Source organism: Balaenoptera physalus (genome assembly GCF_965194825.1).
Source record: "Balaenoptera physalus genome assembly, chromosome: 2".
NCBI classification, from domain to species: domain Eukaryota; kingdom Metazoa; phylum Chordata; class Mammalia; order Artiodactyla; family Balaenopteridae; genus Balaenoptera; species Balaenoptera physalus.
The window spans coordinates 142,030,206-142,047,738 of NC_138883.1; the positions used below are offsets into that span (position 1 = coordinate 142,030,206).

The 17,533-nt window shown below is 38.4% G+C and overlaps 1 protein-coding gene across 1 annotated transcript in view; it reads left to right on the forward strand.

The window, feature by feature from the left end:
- TICRR (TOPBP1 interacting checkpoint and replication regulator) overlaps window positions 1-17,533 on the forward strand; it is a 50,947-nt gene that overhangs the window by 22,720 nt on the left and 10,694 nt on the right. Inside the window, exons 14-19 of the mRNA XM_082448917.1 lie at window positions 1,408-1,465; window positions 4,513-4,659; window positions 13,368-13,458; window positions 14,486-14,544; window positions 15,727-15,861; window positions 16,477-16,634. Coding sequence (XP_082305043.1) covers window positions 1,408-1,465; window positions 4,513-4,659; window positions 13,368-13,458; window positions 14,486-14,544; window positions 15,727-15,861; window positions 16,477-16,634 — 648 coding nt within the window. The remainder of the gene's footprint in view (window positions 1-1,407; window positions 1,466-4,512; window positions 4,660-13,367; window positions 13,459-14,485; window positions 14,545-15,726; window positions 15,862-16,476; window positions 16,635-17,533) is intronic.

A 17,533-nucleotide genomic window follows, 5' to 3' on the forward strand; every position in this document is an offset into this window, starting at 1 on the left:
TGTGACAGAGGTAATATTAAGGGGAAAAAAAATAGTAAAAGTTAGGAATGAATAAGTTAATTCAAAGTCTTTAATGTAGTTAAGAAAACTCATGAAATAATAACATAAGCAAAAGAAGCCATTGAAAAATAATGTACAATCATAATAGGACTTTGTGTACCAGAAAGTACGTTTCAGTAAGTATGTTTTACGTCAATAACAAGTTACAAAAGCAAACAAAAAAACTCATGAAGCCAGGTGGTAATTATTTTTCTGTGGCAGTAGATGTTAGGACTTGTTGGTTGCAGAAAAAGAAATCCAGCTGGAGTCTATTTACTAAGTAGAATTAATGTCTTACTAAGAGAAGGAGAGAGACAAAAAAATGCATTGAAACTTTTGAACTGCGTGAATTATGAGAAGAGTTAAAATTCTAGGAGAACTAGCTTTAGAAGCATTAATCATTACAATAGTGGTTTGCTTCTAGAGATTTATAGCTGTGCTTTAGTACTGGAGGTGGGGTTTCTTTTGAAGAGTTAGTGGTGTTCACTTTCTTAGTATACCTTATTAATACGTATGAGTGAATAAGATGCAAATCTTAGATATCTTGGAGATTTTGTTCAGAGAGTATGAAGTCTAAAAGGTATCAGACCACCTCTCTCACTAGATTTTACACGATTAGCAGTCCTTTCTAGCACTCCTTTTGGAAAACTTTTGTTTCAGTTTGGCCTAGAAAGTTAACTTCTTTAAGACCAGATTTACTAAGATCAGGATTTGATTTTGGTTAAAAAAGAATATCGTTTGTTAAGTTTCTGCTATTTGGCTGTTTATTCTTTAATGATTACAGTGGCATAATTGAAAAAACAGCAACAAAATCTTTAAAAACAATTCTCTTGTTTAGATGCCATTTGAGTTTAGGCACTTGAATCCTCTACTATAACAGCAAATAAATAGCAGGTGGGTATTTTTTTTTTCTGCCGCGCCACACGGCATGTGGGATCTTAGTTCCCTGACCAGGGATCGAACCAGCACTCCCTGCAGTGGAAGTGCGGAGTCTTAGCCACTGGACCACCAGGGAAGTCCCCAAATAGCAGTTTTATACAGAGACGTTCCTAAGAGTATAGCCATCCTCTAATATTATGGGGTTTCCCTGATGTTTTAGTTATAAAAGGTATACAGAAACATCATTTAAAAATTGAAATTATATAAAGTTAAATGTTAGTGCCTCTTCACCATCCATTCCTCAGAAGTAATCGCTGATGACAGTTTGTTGTGTATATTTCCAGGCCCTATTTTTGTGCATTTTACAACTATTTCTGTTACAGATTCCTACAAGTGGAATTGCAAGGATCAAAGGGTTTCTTGTGGAATTTTTATTCTTTTAAATGAATTCCTATTTAAATTTTCTTATTGGATTTTCTCATCTTTCAGGAGAATTCTCACCCTACTCTTCAGCAGCCTCCACTCCCAGTGAAAGACACGGTACAAGGTATACTTTGTTTCCTTGTTGTACTCAGTGACAGTTTTATTTTGATTACATATATTTAAGCAGTTGCATATAGTTAAAAATTATAGTTTTGTGTAATTGTTGGTTTATGAAATATGTCCATATACTGTGTGCTAGAGGAGTAGGATGTTCACACGGTCTCAGAATACTGCATTTTGTAAAATAACTGGTCTAAAATTTTTATTTATTTATTTATTTTTTTGTTTGTTTATTTTTGGCTGCATTGGGTCTTCATTGCTGTGCGTGGGCTTTCTCTAGTTGTGGCAAGCGGGGGCTACTCTTCGTTGCGGTGCACGGGCTTCTCATGGCGGTGGCTTTTCTTGTTGCACAGCATGGGCTCTAGGCACACAGGCTCGGTAGTTGTGGCACACAGGCTTAGTTGCTCCGTGGCATGTGAGATCTTCCCGGACCAGGGCTCGAACCTGTGTCCCCTGCATTTGCAGGTGGATTCTTAACCACTGTGCCACCAGGGAAGCCCTAAAATATTTTTTTAATGCCATTAACATGAAAGCCGAAAAAGAAAAGAGGCAGTGGAGCTGGTTTAGATAAAAGGAATTTAAGTGTGACATAAGTGCACTACATGATCCCTGCTTGGGTCTTAAATTTAGGGTAAAAAGCTATAACGGATATTACTGAGATGATGAGAGAAATTCGAAGATGGATTAGATATATGCCCTTGTTCTTTGGAGATACATGCTGAAATACAGGAAACTGAAGAGTTGTGATGTCTGCAACTCACTCTCCAGCGTTCTGGGGTGGGCAGTTGTACAAACAGAGAGAGAGATGGAGGGAGAAAACAAATGTTGACAGTTGGTGAATTTTAGTGACAATTCTATGTGTGTTATTTTGGTTTTGGTTTTTTTTAATATTTATTTATTTGGTTGCACTGGGTCTTAGTTGCGGCACATGGGCTCCTTAGTTGCGGCACATGGGCTCCTTAGTTGTGGCATGCAAACTCGTAGTCGCAACATGCATGTGGGATCTAGTTCCCTGACCAAGGATCAAACCCGGGCCCCCTGCATTGGGAGCGTGGAGTCTTATCCACTGCGCCACCATGGAAGTCACCATGATTCTATGTTGAAATTTTCTATAGATATTAAACTTCTCCAAAACTTGGGAAAAATGGAAAATAACATCAAATTTGGCTGTCAGGCCGTAAATCAGTTTCATAGACAGCCTAAGGTGGGTAACAGAGGCTTTTATAATGGAGATAGAGAAACATTTTTTTGAAACTTTGGTGTGCATTATTGGTGTCCTTAATGTTTATGTCATTGATGGGTTAAAAAGACTTCTCCCAGTTTGTGGATCCTGGTTTATTTGGTTTTTATTTAAGTGACTTGCTCTTAGAATTTTTTTACTCTTGGTGAATTTTTGAGTAGCCTCCACCAGGCCATCTTGCTTAAGATTAAAATGCTAGCCTGCTAGCTTTGTCAAGTATTTCCTGACTCTTCAGCTATTTTTCCTAACTTTGAGTCTAGATGGTTACAACTCTCATGCTCTGGAGTTAGCAAGAGGATTTAAAATATAGTAGTTCCCCCCCTTATCCACAGGGGTTACTTTCCAATACCCTCAGATACCTGAAACTTCAGATAGTACCGAACCCTATACTATGTTTTTTCCTATATACATACATACCTATGATAAAGTTTAATTTATAAATTAGGCATGGTAAGATTAACAATACCATAATAAAATAGAACAATTATAACAATATGCTATAATAAAGGTTACATGAATGTGGTCTCTCTCAAAATATCTTGTTGTACGAATTTAATGCCTTTTCCATCTTAACTAAGCACTTTCATGCGTTGTAGCCATAATTTTTGCAGTTTGAGTTGTGACAGCAAAACTAGCGTGAATTTTTCCTTCACAGTTTCACAGATAGACAATTCACTCTTACCATAGATCGTAGCAACCTTAGCATACGATTTTTTTTCCCTTAAGTTGAGAAATTTTATTTATAGGAAACACTTTATGACTTCTTTTCAGCATATCCAAGTTGCCAGCATCACTACTTTTGTGCTTTGGGGCACAAGAAGTATTTAAGTAAAATAAGGGTTACTTGAATATAGCACTGCTATACTGCTAGTCGCTCTGATAACCCAGCTGGCTACTAAGCGCCTAACGGGTGGGATATGCTGGACAAAGGAATGATTCATGTTTTGGGTGGGACAGAGCAGGATGACATGAGATTTTATCACACTACTCAGAAAGACACACAACTTTAAAACTTATGACTTATGTATTTCTGGGATTTTTCATTTGATGTTTTCGGACTGCAGTTGACTGCAGGTAACTGAAAATGTGGAAAGTGAAACTGCGAATAGGGAGGGACTACTGTATCCCAGCAAATTAGTAAAATACTCAAAAGAAGAAAAATGAAATCTCTGGGGTTGAAAAGAACAGTTTCTCTGCTTGACGCTGAATACAAAGCAGCAAAAAGTTCCAATGTGAGAAAAATATCGTAACACTGGGATATATTAAAAGGACTATGATTTACATTATCCAACCTCTTACTTAAGGATTATGTCCATTTTACAGTGAATAAAACTTCTAATTTAAGTGATGTGGGCCTTCCTTGTATTCCTGAAAGGTTGGGTTTAAATTAAATTTATAAATGTAAGTAGTTTTTTTTTAATTTAAAAAAAATTTTTTTTAATATTTATTTATTTATTTGGTTGCACCAGGTCTTATTTGCAGCACGTGGGCTCCTTTAGTTGTGGCAGGTGGGCTCCTTAGTTGCAGCATGCACGTGGGATCTAGTTCCCTGGCCAGGGATCAAACCCAGGCCCCCTGCGTTGGGACCGTGGAGTCTTAACCACTGCGCCACCAGGGAAGTCCTGTAAATAGTTTTGATATACCATGTGAGTGTACTATTTAAAGAAATCCTATTAGTAAATGTGAATATAGCAGTCAGCCTGTAAAATAGTTTCCTCAAGCAGATTCTCTGTTTTGGATATCTTTCTTTTCCCACATGTGGCTTTTATTAATGATAATATTTGACTTTCTTTTTTTCTTAATGCTTTCAGAAGTGACCAAAGTTCGAAGAAATCTCTTCAACCAGAAAATGATTTCTCCTTCAAAGAGATCTGTAAAGCGGGGGTTGCCTAGAAGCCATTCTGTGTCAGCTGTGGAAGGTCTAGAGTATAAACTTGACAACTTCAAGAGGACCAAAGGTACTACATTTTAGGGTAACCAAGAGAAGGGGATTCTTGGACCCAAACCGGTCTCCAGACTCTTTGTTGCAGAAGCTCATTAATCTCATGTTTTCCTCTCCTCTTTGGTTACCATCAGTTAATTTTCCACTTGGGGTCTCTCCCTCCAAGTTTAGATGAAGAATTAATCCTGGTCTTTCTCATTCCTCCCTTTCTAGTTACCCCTACAGACAACAGACAAACATCTATTTTATAAAACCAATTAAACAAAAACGAAAGATAGTGACTAGCAATTTTCTAGTCTTTTGGTGTGTTGGTTTGTTTTTTGCTTTTTTTTATAATTGAGACCATTCATGTATCATAAAATCAACTTTTAGTGGTTTTCAGTATATTCACAGAGTTGTGCAACCATCATGACACATTCCAGAACATTTTCATCACTCCAGAAAGAAGCCCTGTACCTACCCATTAGTAGTCACTCTCCATTTCTCCCAGTCTTCCCAGCTGTAGGCAACCACCAGTCTACTTTCTGTTTTTATAGATTTCTTATGGATATTTCTTTTAAGAGGAATCATATTATGTGGTCTTTGTAACTGGCTTTTTTTACTTTAGCATAATGTTTTCAAGGTTTATACATGGTGTAGTACGTCTCAGTACTTCATTTCTTTTTATTGACAATAATATACCATTGTATGGATAAACTACATTTTACTTATCCGTTCATCAATTGGTGGACATTTAAGTTGTTTCTGCTTTTGGCTATTGTGAGTGATGCTGCTGTAAACATTCATATATAAGATTGTGTGTAGACACATTTTTAATTCTCAGGCATATGCCTAGAAATGAAATTGCTGGGTCATATGGTAACTCTATGTTTAACTTTTTAAGCAATTACCAAACTGTTTTCCAAAGTGGCTATACCATTTTATATACCCACTAACAGTGTATGAGGGTTCTAATTTCTCCACATCCTTGCCACCACCTTCCATTGTCCCTCTTTGATTCTACTCATCCTAGTGGGTGTAAAGTGGTGTGTCATTGTGGTTATGAGTTGCATTTCCATGATAACTAATGTTGTTGAGCTTCTTTTCATGTGCTCGCTGGCCATTTGTATATCTTCTTTGGAGAAATCTTTGCCCATTTTTAAATTAGGTTGTTTGTCTTTTTACTATTGAGTTGTAAGAGTTCTTTATATATTCTAGATACCAGTCCCTTATCAGATATACAATTTGCAAATATTTTTTCCCCAACCTGTTGGGTTTTCTTTTCACTTTCTTGATAGTGTTCTTTGATACAAAAAATATTTTTAATTTTGATATCCATTTTTTAAAATTTATTTATGTATTTATTTATTTACTTATGGCTGCATTGGGTCTTCGCTGCGGTGTGCGGGATCTTTAGTTGCGGCATGCAAACTCTTAGTTGCAGCATCTGGGATCTAGTTCCCTGACCAGGGTTCAAACCCAGGCCCCCTGCATTGGGAGCATGGAGTCTTAGCCACTGGGCCACCAGGGAAGTCCAATTTTTTTTTTTTTAATAAATTTATTTATTTATTTATGGCTGCATTGGGTCTTCGTTGCTGCATGCTAGCTTTCTCTAGTTGCGGCGAGCGGGGGCTACTCTTCATTGCGGTGCATGGGCTTCTCATTGTGGTGGCTTCTCTTGTTGCGGAGCATGGGCTCTAGGCACACAGGCTTCAGTAGTTGTGGCATGTGGGCTCAGTAGTTGTGGCTTGCGGGGTCTAGAGCGCAGGCTCAGCAGTTGTGGCACACGGGCTTAGTTGCTCCGCGGCATGTGGGATCTTCCCAGACCAGGGCTCGAACCCGTGTCCCCTGCATTGACAGGCAGATTGTTAACCACTGCACCACCAGGGAAGTCCCCCCCAATTCTTTTTAAATGTTAGGTAGAATTCAGCAGTGTAGCCATCTAGTCCTGGGTATTTTTTGGAAGTTTTTCGGTAACAATTTCATTTTTTTACTTGTTATAGGTTTATTCAGATTTTCTATTGCTTAGTCTGTTTTCAGTAGTTTGTGTCTTTCTAGAAATTTGTCCATTTCATCTAGGTTTTCTAATTTGCTGCTATACAGTTGTTTGTAGTATTACCTAATAGTCCTTTTTTATTTCTGTAAGGTTGGTAGTTTTATTCTCTCTTTTGTAGTTGTTTGAGTGTTCTGTATTTTTTCTTGGTCAATCTGTTTAAAGGTTTGTTAACTTAAAGATCTTTTCAAAGAACCAACTTTTGGTTTCATTGATTTTTCTGTTGTTTTTCTATTCTTGATTTCGTTTACTTCCTGTGTAATCTTTATTTTTTCCTTCCCTCTACTTGCTTTGGTGTTAGTTTGATCTTTTTCAGTTTTTTAAGATTAAGGTTTTGTTATTGATTTTTAAAAATACATGCTTTTTTTTTTTACATCACTCATTGAACAGTTTATCACCACTGTTCTTTTTTTTTAATTTTTATTTTATATTGGAGTATAGTTGATTTACAATGTTGTGTTAGTTTCAGGTGTACAGCAAAGTGATTCAGTTACACATTATCATATATCCATTCTTTTTCAGACTCTTTTCCCATATAGGTTATTATAGAATATGGAATAGAGTTCCTTGTGCTCTACAGTAGAAGCTTGTTGATTATCTGTTTTATATATAGTAGTGTGTACATGTTAATTCCCAATTCCTAGTTACCCCCACCTTTCCCCTTTGGTAACCATAAGTTTGTTTTCAAAGCCTGTGAGTCTGTGTCTGTTTTGTAAATGAGTTCATTTGATCATTTTTTTAGATTCCACATATAAGTTACATCATATTTGTCTTTCTCTGACTTACTTCACTTAGTATGATAATCTCTAGGTCCATCCATGTTGCTGCAAATTGCATTATTTCGTTCTTTTTTGTGGCTAATATTCCATTGTATATATGTACCATGTCTTCTTTATCCTTTCCTCTGCCAATGAACATTTAGGTTGCTTCCATGTCTTGGCTATTGTAAATAGTGCTGCAATGAACATTGGGGTGCATGTATCTTTTCGAATTATGGCTTTCTCCAGATATATATGCCCAGGAGTGGGATTGCTGGATCATATGGTAGTTCTATTTTTAGTTTTTAAAGGAACCTCCATACTGTTCCCCATAGTGGTTTATGTACCAATGTAAATGTACCAATTTACATTCCCAACAACAGTGTAGGAGGGTTCCAGGCTTCTTTGTTGTTTTATTTGTTTTTGTTTTTGACCACGCTGCATGGCTTGTGGGATCTTAGTTCCCTGGCTAGGGATCGAACCCGTGCCCCCTGCAATGGAAGCACGGAGTCCTTACCACTGGCCTGCCAGGGAATTCCCCAGACTTCTTTTTTAATACAGCTTTTTACAGGTACAAATTCCCCTCTAAGCGCTGCTTTAGCTTCATCCTGTAAGTTTTGGTATGTTGTGTTTTCAATTTCATCATCTCAAAATATTTTCTAATTTCCCTTGTAGTTTTTTTTCAAGGGTCCTTTGGCTATTTAGGAGGGTGTAAATTTTCACATATTTGTTAATTTCACAAATTTCTGTTTATTAATTTCTAATTTCATACCATTGTAGTTGAAGAACATACTTTGTACGATTTTGGTCTTTTTAAATTTTTTGAGACTTGTTTTATGGCCTAACATTTGGCCTGTTCTGGCGAATGTTCTGTGTGTACTTGAGAAGAATGTGTGTTCTGCTCTTGGGTAGAATGCCTATAGATGTCTGTTATGCCTAGTTGGTTTATGGTGTTCAAGTCTTCTGTTTTCTTGTTGATCATCTGTATAGATGCTCTATCATTGAAATCAGGGTATTAAAGTCTCCAAGTATTATTGTTGACTTATCTATTTTTTTCTTCCTTCAATTCTGTCAGTTTCATGCTTCATAGAGTTTGGGGCCCTGTTGTTAGTTGTGTGTATATGTTTATAATTGTATCACTTAATGGATTGAATTTTTTAAATCAACATGATGAACTTTGTCTTTTGAACCTTTTTTGACTTAAAATCTATTTTGACAATAATATAGCCACGCGAGCTCTCTTTTGCATACAATATCTTTTTCTGTCCTTTTACTTTCAACCTCTTTGTATCTAAAGTGAGCTTATAGACAGAATATAGTTGGATCATATTTTTAAAAATCCATTCTGCCAATTTCTGCCTTTTCTTTTTTTTTTTAACATTTATTTATTTATTTTATTTGGTTGAGCTGGGTCTTAGTTGCGGCTCACCAGCTCCTTAGTTGTGGCATGCGGGCTCCTTAGTTATGGCATGCATGTGGGATCTAGTTCCCTGACTAAGGATCGAACCTGGGCACCCTGCATTGGGAGCATGGAGTCTTAACAACTGCACCACCAGGGAAGTCCCCAATTTCTGCCTTTTAATTGAAGCACTTGATCCATTTATATTTAATGTAGTTACTGATAAGGAAGGACTTCTGCCATTTTCTACTTATTTTTTTATATATCTTATACCTCTTTTGTTCTTTCATTTCTCTGTTACTGCCATTTTTGTAGCTGATTTTTTTTTTTGTAGTGTACCGTTTCGATTCCCTTCATCTTTTTTTCTGTATATTTTCTAATTATTTTCTTAGTGTTCACTTTGGAGATTACAATTAACACCTTAAATTTAAACCTGTTGAATAATACGACTTAGTTTCAATAGTATACACTCTGTTCCTATATATTTCCATCATATTTAGCAAATTTACAACCATCATTTCTCCCGACTTTTTTCTGCCCTTTTCTCTCTTCTCCTTTTTCTTCTAGGACTCCCGGTGTCTGTATATTGTTATGCTTGATGGTGTCCCACAGTTCCCTTAAGCAGGCTTTGTTCATTTTTCTTCATCCTTTTTTCTTTCTGCTCAGATTGGATAATTTTGATTGTTTTATCTTCAAGTTTATTGATTCTTCTGCCTGCTCAAATCTGAGGTTGAACCCTTCTAGTGAACTTTCATTTCAGTTATTGTACTTTTCAGCTCAAAAATTTCTGTTTGGTTCCTTTTTATAATTTCTGTCACTTTATTGGTATTCTCATTTTATTTATCCATTGTTTTCCTTATTTCTTTTAATTCTTTGTTCTTTTTTTCCTTGAGCTCGTTGACCATGTTTAGAATATTTGATTTAACATATTTGACCAGTGATTCCAATGTCTGGGATTTCTCAAGGGTGGTTTCTGTCAAATTCTTTTTTCCTGGACACACTTTCCTGTTTCTTTGTATGCTTTGTAATTCTTTTTTGAGAATTAGATATTCTGAATATTACAGTTGGTTAACTCCGGAGATCAAATTCTCCCACTCCTGAGGAATTGCTGATCTTTGCTTATTGAGGGCCTGTCCATTTGTGCCTTTTCCAAACTATATTTTACAAAGCGTGTATTCCTTCTTGTGTGGTTACTGAAGTTTCTGTTCTGTTATCTCTGTGGTTAGCCAGTGACCTGACAAAGATTTCCTTAAGTGTCTGGCTCCAAAAAGGGAAAAACAAAAAGGTGTTCCTGTCCCTCTAAATCTTCTGTTAGATTCAGTGGGGGAAAGCTGCTGCAGCCTGAGAGAGCAGAAACCAAGGCGAATGTCTGCACCAGCCCCATAGGACTCCATTCTCCAAAGCACACTGACTGAACTGTATAACCCCAAATTTGGAAGACAGGGTCCCCACTGTCTGCCCTACCACCAGCCAGCTGCTCCTAGGATGTGGGCCACTGTCCCCACAGCTGCAGCAGGACTGAGGAAAGGAGGCTGGTAGCTGGTTCGTGCACGTCATTTCCTTACTAAATATCAGCCTCTCCCTTCATCAGGCACTTCCCTGGTTGTCGTAAGTGCCAGTCAGGTTCCAGAGTTCCAAAATAGTTTACTCTGATCATTTTTTTTCCTAGTTTACTAGTTGTTTTGGGGGAGGGACCAAACCCTAGAGCTTCCTACTTCACTGTTTCATGTGATGTCACTTTCCCTGGGGGTTACAATTAAGTATCTTAATTTATCTAGTTGAGGTTAATACCAACTTAATTTCAGGAGTATACAAAAACTTTGCTCCAGTATAACTCTGTTTTCTATCCCTTTCTTTGGGCTATATTGTCATACAGATTACATATTTATACATTGTATGCCCATCAGCACATTTGTAATCATTGCTTTATCTTTTAACTCAAAGGAGAAAAGAATTACAAACAAAAATACTTTTATTCTGTCCTTTGCATTTACTTGTATAGTTGCCTTTACCAGTGCTCTTTAATTCTTCACGTGGATTCATGTTGCTCTATAGTGCCCTTTCCTTTCAGCCTGAAAGACTCCCTGTAGTACTGACATTACTTTTAGGGCTGGTCTGCTAGTGTCACATTCTCTCAGTGTTGTTTTTTGGGTGTTTCTTTGGGGGTGGAGAGGATGTGCTGATTTCTCCTTCATGTTTGAGTGACAGTTTTAGAGGATATAGAATCCTTGAGTCTTTTTCTTTCAGCACTTTGCCTTTCATCACAGTGCCTTTTTGTTATCCTATGTTTCTGATGAGAAATCAGCTGTTAATCTTATTGAGGGTTCCTTGTACATGATGGATCACTGCTTTCTTGATTCTTTCAAGATTCTCTCTTCCCCTTTGGCTTCTAACAGTTTGATTATGATTTGTCTGGTGTGGATCTCTTTGACTTTATCATACTTAGGTTTGTTGAGCTTCTTGGCTACGTAATGTCTGTCATCAAACATCAGAAGTTTTCAGCCAGTATTTCTTCAAATATTTTTTCTGCCTCTTACTCTCCTCTTCTTCCAGGACTCCCACTGTGTCTATGTTATTATGCTTGATTGTGTCATATGGGTGTCTGAGACTGTTCATTTTTCTTTTTTTCTTTTTGTCCCTCAGACTGGATAATCTCAATTACTTGTCTTCAATTTTGTTGATTCTTTCTTCTGCCACCTCATATCAACTGCTGGGCCCCTTTAATGAGTTTTTCATTTTAGATAGTGTACTTTTCAACTTCAGAATTTCTATTTCGTTCTGTTTTTTAATGATATCTCTCTTTATTGACATTCTCTGTTTGGCAGGTCATCAGGCTCACTCATACATTCCTTTAGTTCTTTAGATATGATTTTTTTTTTCCTTTGGACATATTCCCGATAGCTAATTTAAGGTCTTGGGCTAATAAATTCAATGTCTGGACTTCCTCAGGGATGCTTTCTGTTGAATGATTTTTTTGCCCACTGTGTATGGGCCATTCTTTCTTGTTTCTTGTCTCATATTTTTTGTTGACAACTGGACATTTTAAATAATATAATGAGTCAACTCTGACGATCAGATTGCCACTGCTCCAGGGCAGGGTTTGTTGTTACCATTACTGCTTTTGTTTGTTTACTTTCCTGAACTAAGTCTTTTAAGTCTGTATTCTGTCATGTGTAGCCACTGAAGTCTCTGCTTGGTTAGCTTAGTGGTCAGCTAAGGGTTGGACAGAGATTTTCTTACATGCCCAGAACCAGTAAGTTTCCCAGCCTTTGCTGAGGGGCCCTATGTGTGCATTGGCCCATGTCTTAAATACTCAGCCAGACATTTTACAACTCTTTCTGTTTTCCAGAGCCTCAAGGTCAGCCAGAGGTGACAGCTAAGGGCCTTCTTAGGTCCATCCTGGGCATGCACACAGCCCTACCACACATGTACTTTTAGGGTCCCAGGAGTGTGTCAGAAGTCAGCAGAGTCCCTTAGGGACATCTCACTCCCCAGTTTTCCCATCTAAACTTTTGGTCAGCTTGTGGATTACCCCAAGTGTTATCACCACCTCAGGCAGCTGTGATGTTTACAGTTGCTGCTGATTGTTTTCAGTAAATGCTCCCTGGGAAAAAGTTGTTTGCATTGGATGAGTTCTGAGTCAGGTCAAATAAAGACAGGCCTTGTGAGTGGGATTTTCCAGGGAACCGCCAGACAGGCCAAATAGACAGTTATCTGGGAATGGGGCTTTGGAGGAGCTTGGATCCCATTCTGTTCCATCCAGAGGCTCCTGGGCTGTTGGTTTTCACTGTAATTATGGGCTTTTGGTTCTCAAGGGTACCACAGGCCTAGGGAGAGGAGGTTGGGATTGGGGCAAGTTAAAGTTCCACAAAGCTTGCTATTCTTAATGAGATTCAGCTGCTTTTGTTGAATAAATACTCCCTGGATTGTTCCAAACTGGTTAATTGCCAGAGTTCTGGAAAAATTGATTTAGAATTTTTGCCAGTGTTCTCGTTCCTTTTATGGAGGAGAGTTTTTTTAAGAGGTCCTTACTCCACATTCCTGCTGACATCACTCCCCTTTCTAGTCATTTTTATCTCCCTTAAAACCAGTCCTCCCATGAGTAGCTTGCATACCTACTCTATTGAGAAAACTTATGCCAGAGCATAAGTTAGATTTATCATTATATTAAATGTCTTATTGCATGACACATCAGCATTTTCACATGCTTTATTTCATTTAATCATAAATACAGGAACCACCAAGTAGGTGCACAGATGTGTTAGCCCAAATAAATGAGAACTTTTCACTTTTTCAGGAATATTATCTTAAAATTTTATAATATTTTACATTGGCTTATTTATTATTAAACTCTAATAGTGCTGATAAATTGTTATATCATGTTAAATTGAGTCTTATGGTTAGACCTTGGTCCAAAAGACCATTAAGAGCCACTCCGGCTAAGCATTAAACCATATTTAAGTTCAAACTGTTCCCTTTGCCTTGCTGTTCCTTCTTGATAAGATTATGTGAAATTTATCCTTTTTACATTTTAGGTTATCGCAAGCTGCTAACCAAGAGTGTGGCCGAGACTCCAGTACATAAGCAAATCTCCAGAAGGCTGCTTCATAGACAGATCAAGGGCAGGTAAATGACATCCTTGTCTAACTTCTTCATACACCTACACAGCCCTCCTAATCTTATGGGCCATGTTTACCTTCTCATGACCTTTGTGACTCTAGTCTCAACTGTGTTGCTTATAACCAAAGAGCATTCTGTAGATTTTATGGGGGCTGGAGATCCATACAGAATGCACTCTTTGTGTCTGGCCTCTTTCACTTGGCATAATTATTTTGAGATTTATCCATGCTGTTGCATATATCAATAGTTCATTCCATTTTATTGCTGAGTAGTGTTCCATTGAATGCATACTGCCTGATTTAAAAATCTATTCATGTGTTGACCTGGGGAAGGAGGGAGTCTCACTGCCAGGCAAGGCTGGAAGTCTGGGATCCCAGCTTGGCGTGTGGTGGGACCACAGCTTTCTATGGCACTTGGTTGGAGTAGGGCAGTTCTGGTCTGAAAGTTTCTGTCTTGCTTGGCTGCCTCTTTCCTGGTTCTTTGGCGAAGGAGAGCTAGCTTTCCTTAGGGCAGTTTTCATCTGCACCTCTTGGTGTATCGGGGTTGTCAGCTTGTCGAGCGCCCAATCCAGGAGCTCCGGGAGCTCTCTGCCCTGTCTCTCCTCAGGTCCTAAAGTCCCAAGCCTCTTCTCTCCACCTTTGAGAGTCTTACGCTTCCTTTATATGTAATATCCAGGGTTCTCAGCTGTACATAACAGGAAGAATGGGGAGAAGTGCATCTACTTCTTGTCAAGGCTCCCTCTGGACATTATTTGTGTGTGGATTTTACACACTTGTGCTTGTTTATCTTCAGGGTAAATTGTAAGAAGTGAAATTTATGGGTCAGAAGGTATACATATTTTTAACTTTATGTTGTCAAACTGCTTTCCAAAAAAAAATATTCTTACCATTTCACTCTTGACAGTAATGTGTGAGAGTGCTTGCCAAAGACCACTTGTGGTCTTTGTTACCTTGTGAGGTGTGAACCTGTAGCTCTTTGACATGCATCATTTATGAGTGGTGTTGAATAATCCTTGTACTTGCTGTTCCTCAAGGTCCTCTGATCCTGGTCCTGAAATTGACGTTGTTGAAGAGTCCCCGGAAAAAGAAGATGGTATTACCTACTTTTGTTTTGTTTTAGGGTTCTCAGTTTTTGTGTTTCCTCTGCTTTCTATGAAAGCTATTCTATACTGGTATTATCGCTCAGCATAGCCTAAGATATTTTACAGACATTGTGACAGCTCTGGGCCCACAATGTATATCAGTACATATTTACTGGTGAATGGTCTTTTACATACAATGTACTGAGAGTTTCTGGAGAAGAAATATTTTGACACAAGAGAAATGGGATTCAGAGTGGAAGCTAAACTACTACGTTAATATAAAGTGCTGTGGCTTTTTTTAATATATATATATTTATTTATTTGTTTATTTTGGCTGCACCGGGTCTTAGTTGCAGCATGCAGGATCTTTTAGTTGTGACATGCGGACCCTTAGTTGCGGCATGCGTGCGGGGTCTAGTTCCCCGACCAGGGATTGAACCTGGGTCCCCCTGCATTAGGAGCATGTAGTCTTACCCAATGGACTACCAGGGAAGTCCCCTGTGGCTTATTTTTAAAGTATACATGATGAAGGAGGGGTTTCCAAAAACTAACTTCTTTAAATCAAGTAGTTTATGTTTATTGTAGAAAAATTAGAAAACACAGAGAAGCCAAAAATTTATCACTTGGTAATCCCACAAATTAGAAATAAGTCTGTTGAGGGAGGAGATATGGGGATATATGTATAAATATAGCTGATTCACTTTGTTATACAGCAGAAACTAACACATCATAGTAAAGCAATTATACTCCAATAAAGATGTTTAAAAAAAAAGAAATAACTATTAACATTTAGCTTTAATAATACTCTTACAGGTGTTGTTTCTATACAAATATGTGTAACATAAATATGAAAACTGATTTTTAAACTTTTTAACAAGTCACTATACAAACCTTTTTTCACTCTACATCATTCTTAAAGGTGGCAGGTTATGAGACTTCTGCAGATTATAGTGGGGGGGTCGGGGTGTTTTTGGTTTTTGTGGGGTTTGTTGTTGGTTTTTTTTTTGGTACTTTGTTGGGGCCACGTATCATATCCCTCTTATCTTTGTCTCACTTCAGAGATCTCAAAGCCAGTAGCTTGTCAAATTTCTATCTTGTACATGGTGTTACATAAATCTTACCCATTTAATATGTGGGGAAACGTCAAGTTTGCATTTCTTCTTGTCAGAACTAACTGTGATCAGTTCTTACAGAAGTAAGTTTGAGACGAAGTCCTCGAATCAAGCAGTTGGCATTCAGCAGGAAAAATTCTGGTTCCTTCTACTCTGTGTCTCAGCCAAAGTCTCGAAGTATACAAAGAGTTCACTCATTCCAGCAAGTCAAGTCAGGTAACAATGCTTGCCTACCTGTCTTCAGAGGTCCATGCAAATTTGGTGGGAAGTGTTGTTGGGAAAAGAATGAAGTTTGACGTTGGAGAAATAGAATCGGTATAAATATTTGAGGTTCAGAGTGATGACCAGCTGAACAATCCGTGGCCACCGTTATCAGAGTCATCCCTTTGGATTCCTACGGCTGGCTGTCCACATTATCCTTGTGGGTAATGCATTCATTCAAGAGGAAATTACCTGTAATTTCTACCATATGTTCAGATCCTACAGAAAGGCATCTCCAGGTGGAAGGTGCTGTTTGTCCTTCATTCTTTTATCATTATTAGCTTGGATTATCAGATATGTCTTTTTATATTTGTCTTTGCAAATTAAATTATTTCAGTTGCCTACATCTAACACAGGGACTGGGCTTGATATGCAGTCTTAAAATTCAAGAAGGCAGCAATTATTGGCACTGCTGTCATAATTAGGTGGGATCTGCCCCTATTTGCTCTAAAAGAATTATCATCTTTCTCGTATGGACTGGCTGTTTTATGAGTATTTGGTGCGGGAGGCGGGTGGGGGGGCGCAGGAGTTGAGAAAGAATGAAATATTGTCACTGTTTTTGACTTGCAGACCAAAGAGAAAATTCTCCAATCCAAAGTATTCGGTCTCCCAAGAGGCTTCTTTTCGGGGCAGTGTCTGAGATGATCAGTCCTTCCGAGAAGGGTTCAGCTCGAATTAAAAGGCCTTCAGGAAACACACTGGGTTCTGAAATACCTATAGCTTATCAGGTATAAAATTACGATGATGTTTCAGATTGTATAGTTTGGGGAGCATGTAGTCATGGACAAGGAAAGCCACTGAGTCCAGTAGGGAAGAGAAGATAATAACAGAGATTTGAGGTGGTTGGGGTTGACTTGAGTGAACGATTATTGGGTGTATGGGGACTTAGGTTAGCAGTTGGACTGAGGCCAAGGTGGCAGGGAGGAGATAGAAAGATCTCGCCCTACTCTCTTGGCTTCATCTTCCATTTATATTGGACACTACATATATATCCTTCTGAAATGTGCAGTAGCATTCATCTGTTTCTGTTAGATTGCCCACTCGATCCAGTCACCCATGTTAGAAACCTGGGAGTCATCCTGGACTTCCCCCTCTCCTCAGGCCTGGCTACTCAATTAGTCCTGCCCATTTTATTGACAAACTATCTCTTACCCATTCCCTCTTCTCCATCCCTGCAGTTCCTGCCCTAGTTCAGTTCTGCCTGGAACACTTCAGTAGCCTCTTCTCTCTCAAATTCATCCTGTCCCCAGAGGTCAAAGGGACCTTTGTGACCCCATTGGACGCTCCTCTGACCACATCACTTTGCTTGAAGCTCTACAGACTCTTCATCTGTTAAAGCAGGGTTTTCTAAGTTTTCCTAAAATGGAACCCTGTGTTCAAAGATAATAATCTTTGTTTGGAAACCCAAAAACTGCTTAGAGAATGGAGGAGGATACGGAGGGAACTGTGGGGAAGGGTTTGAAAACCACAGATCTATAGGACCATGTTCATTCTCCTCCCTGGACAGGCGAGGACCTCCATGATCTGATCCCTGCTCAGCCATCTCTGCTTCACACTCCACCTTCCCAGCAGCCTCAGGATGCACACAACTGCTGTTTTTCGCTTTTGTGCCTTTGCTTATACTGTT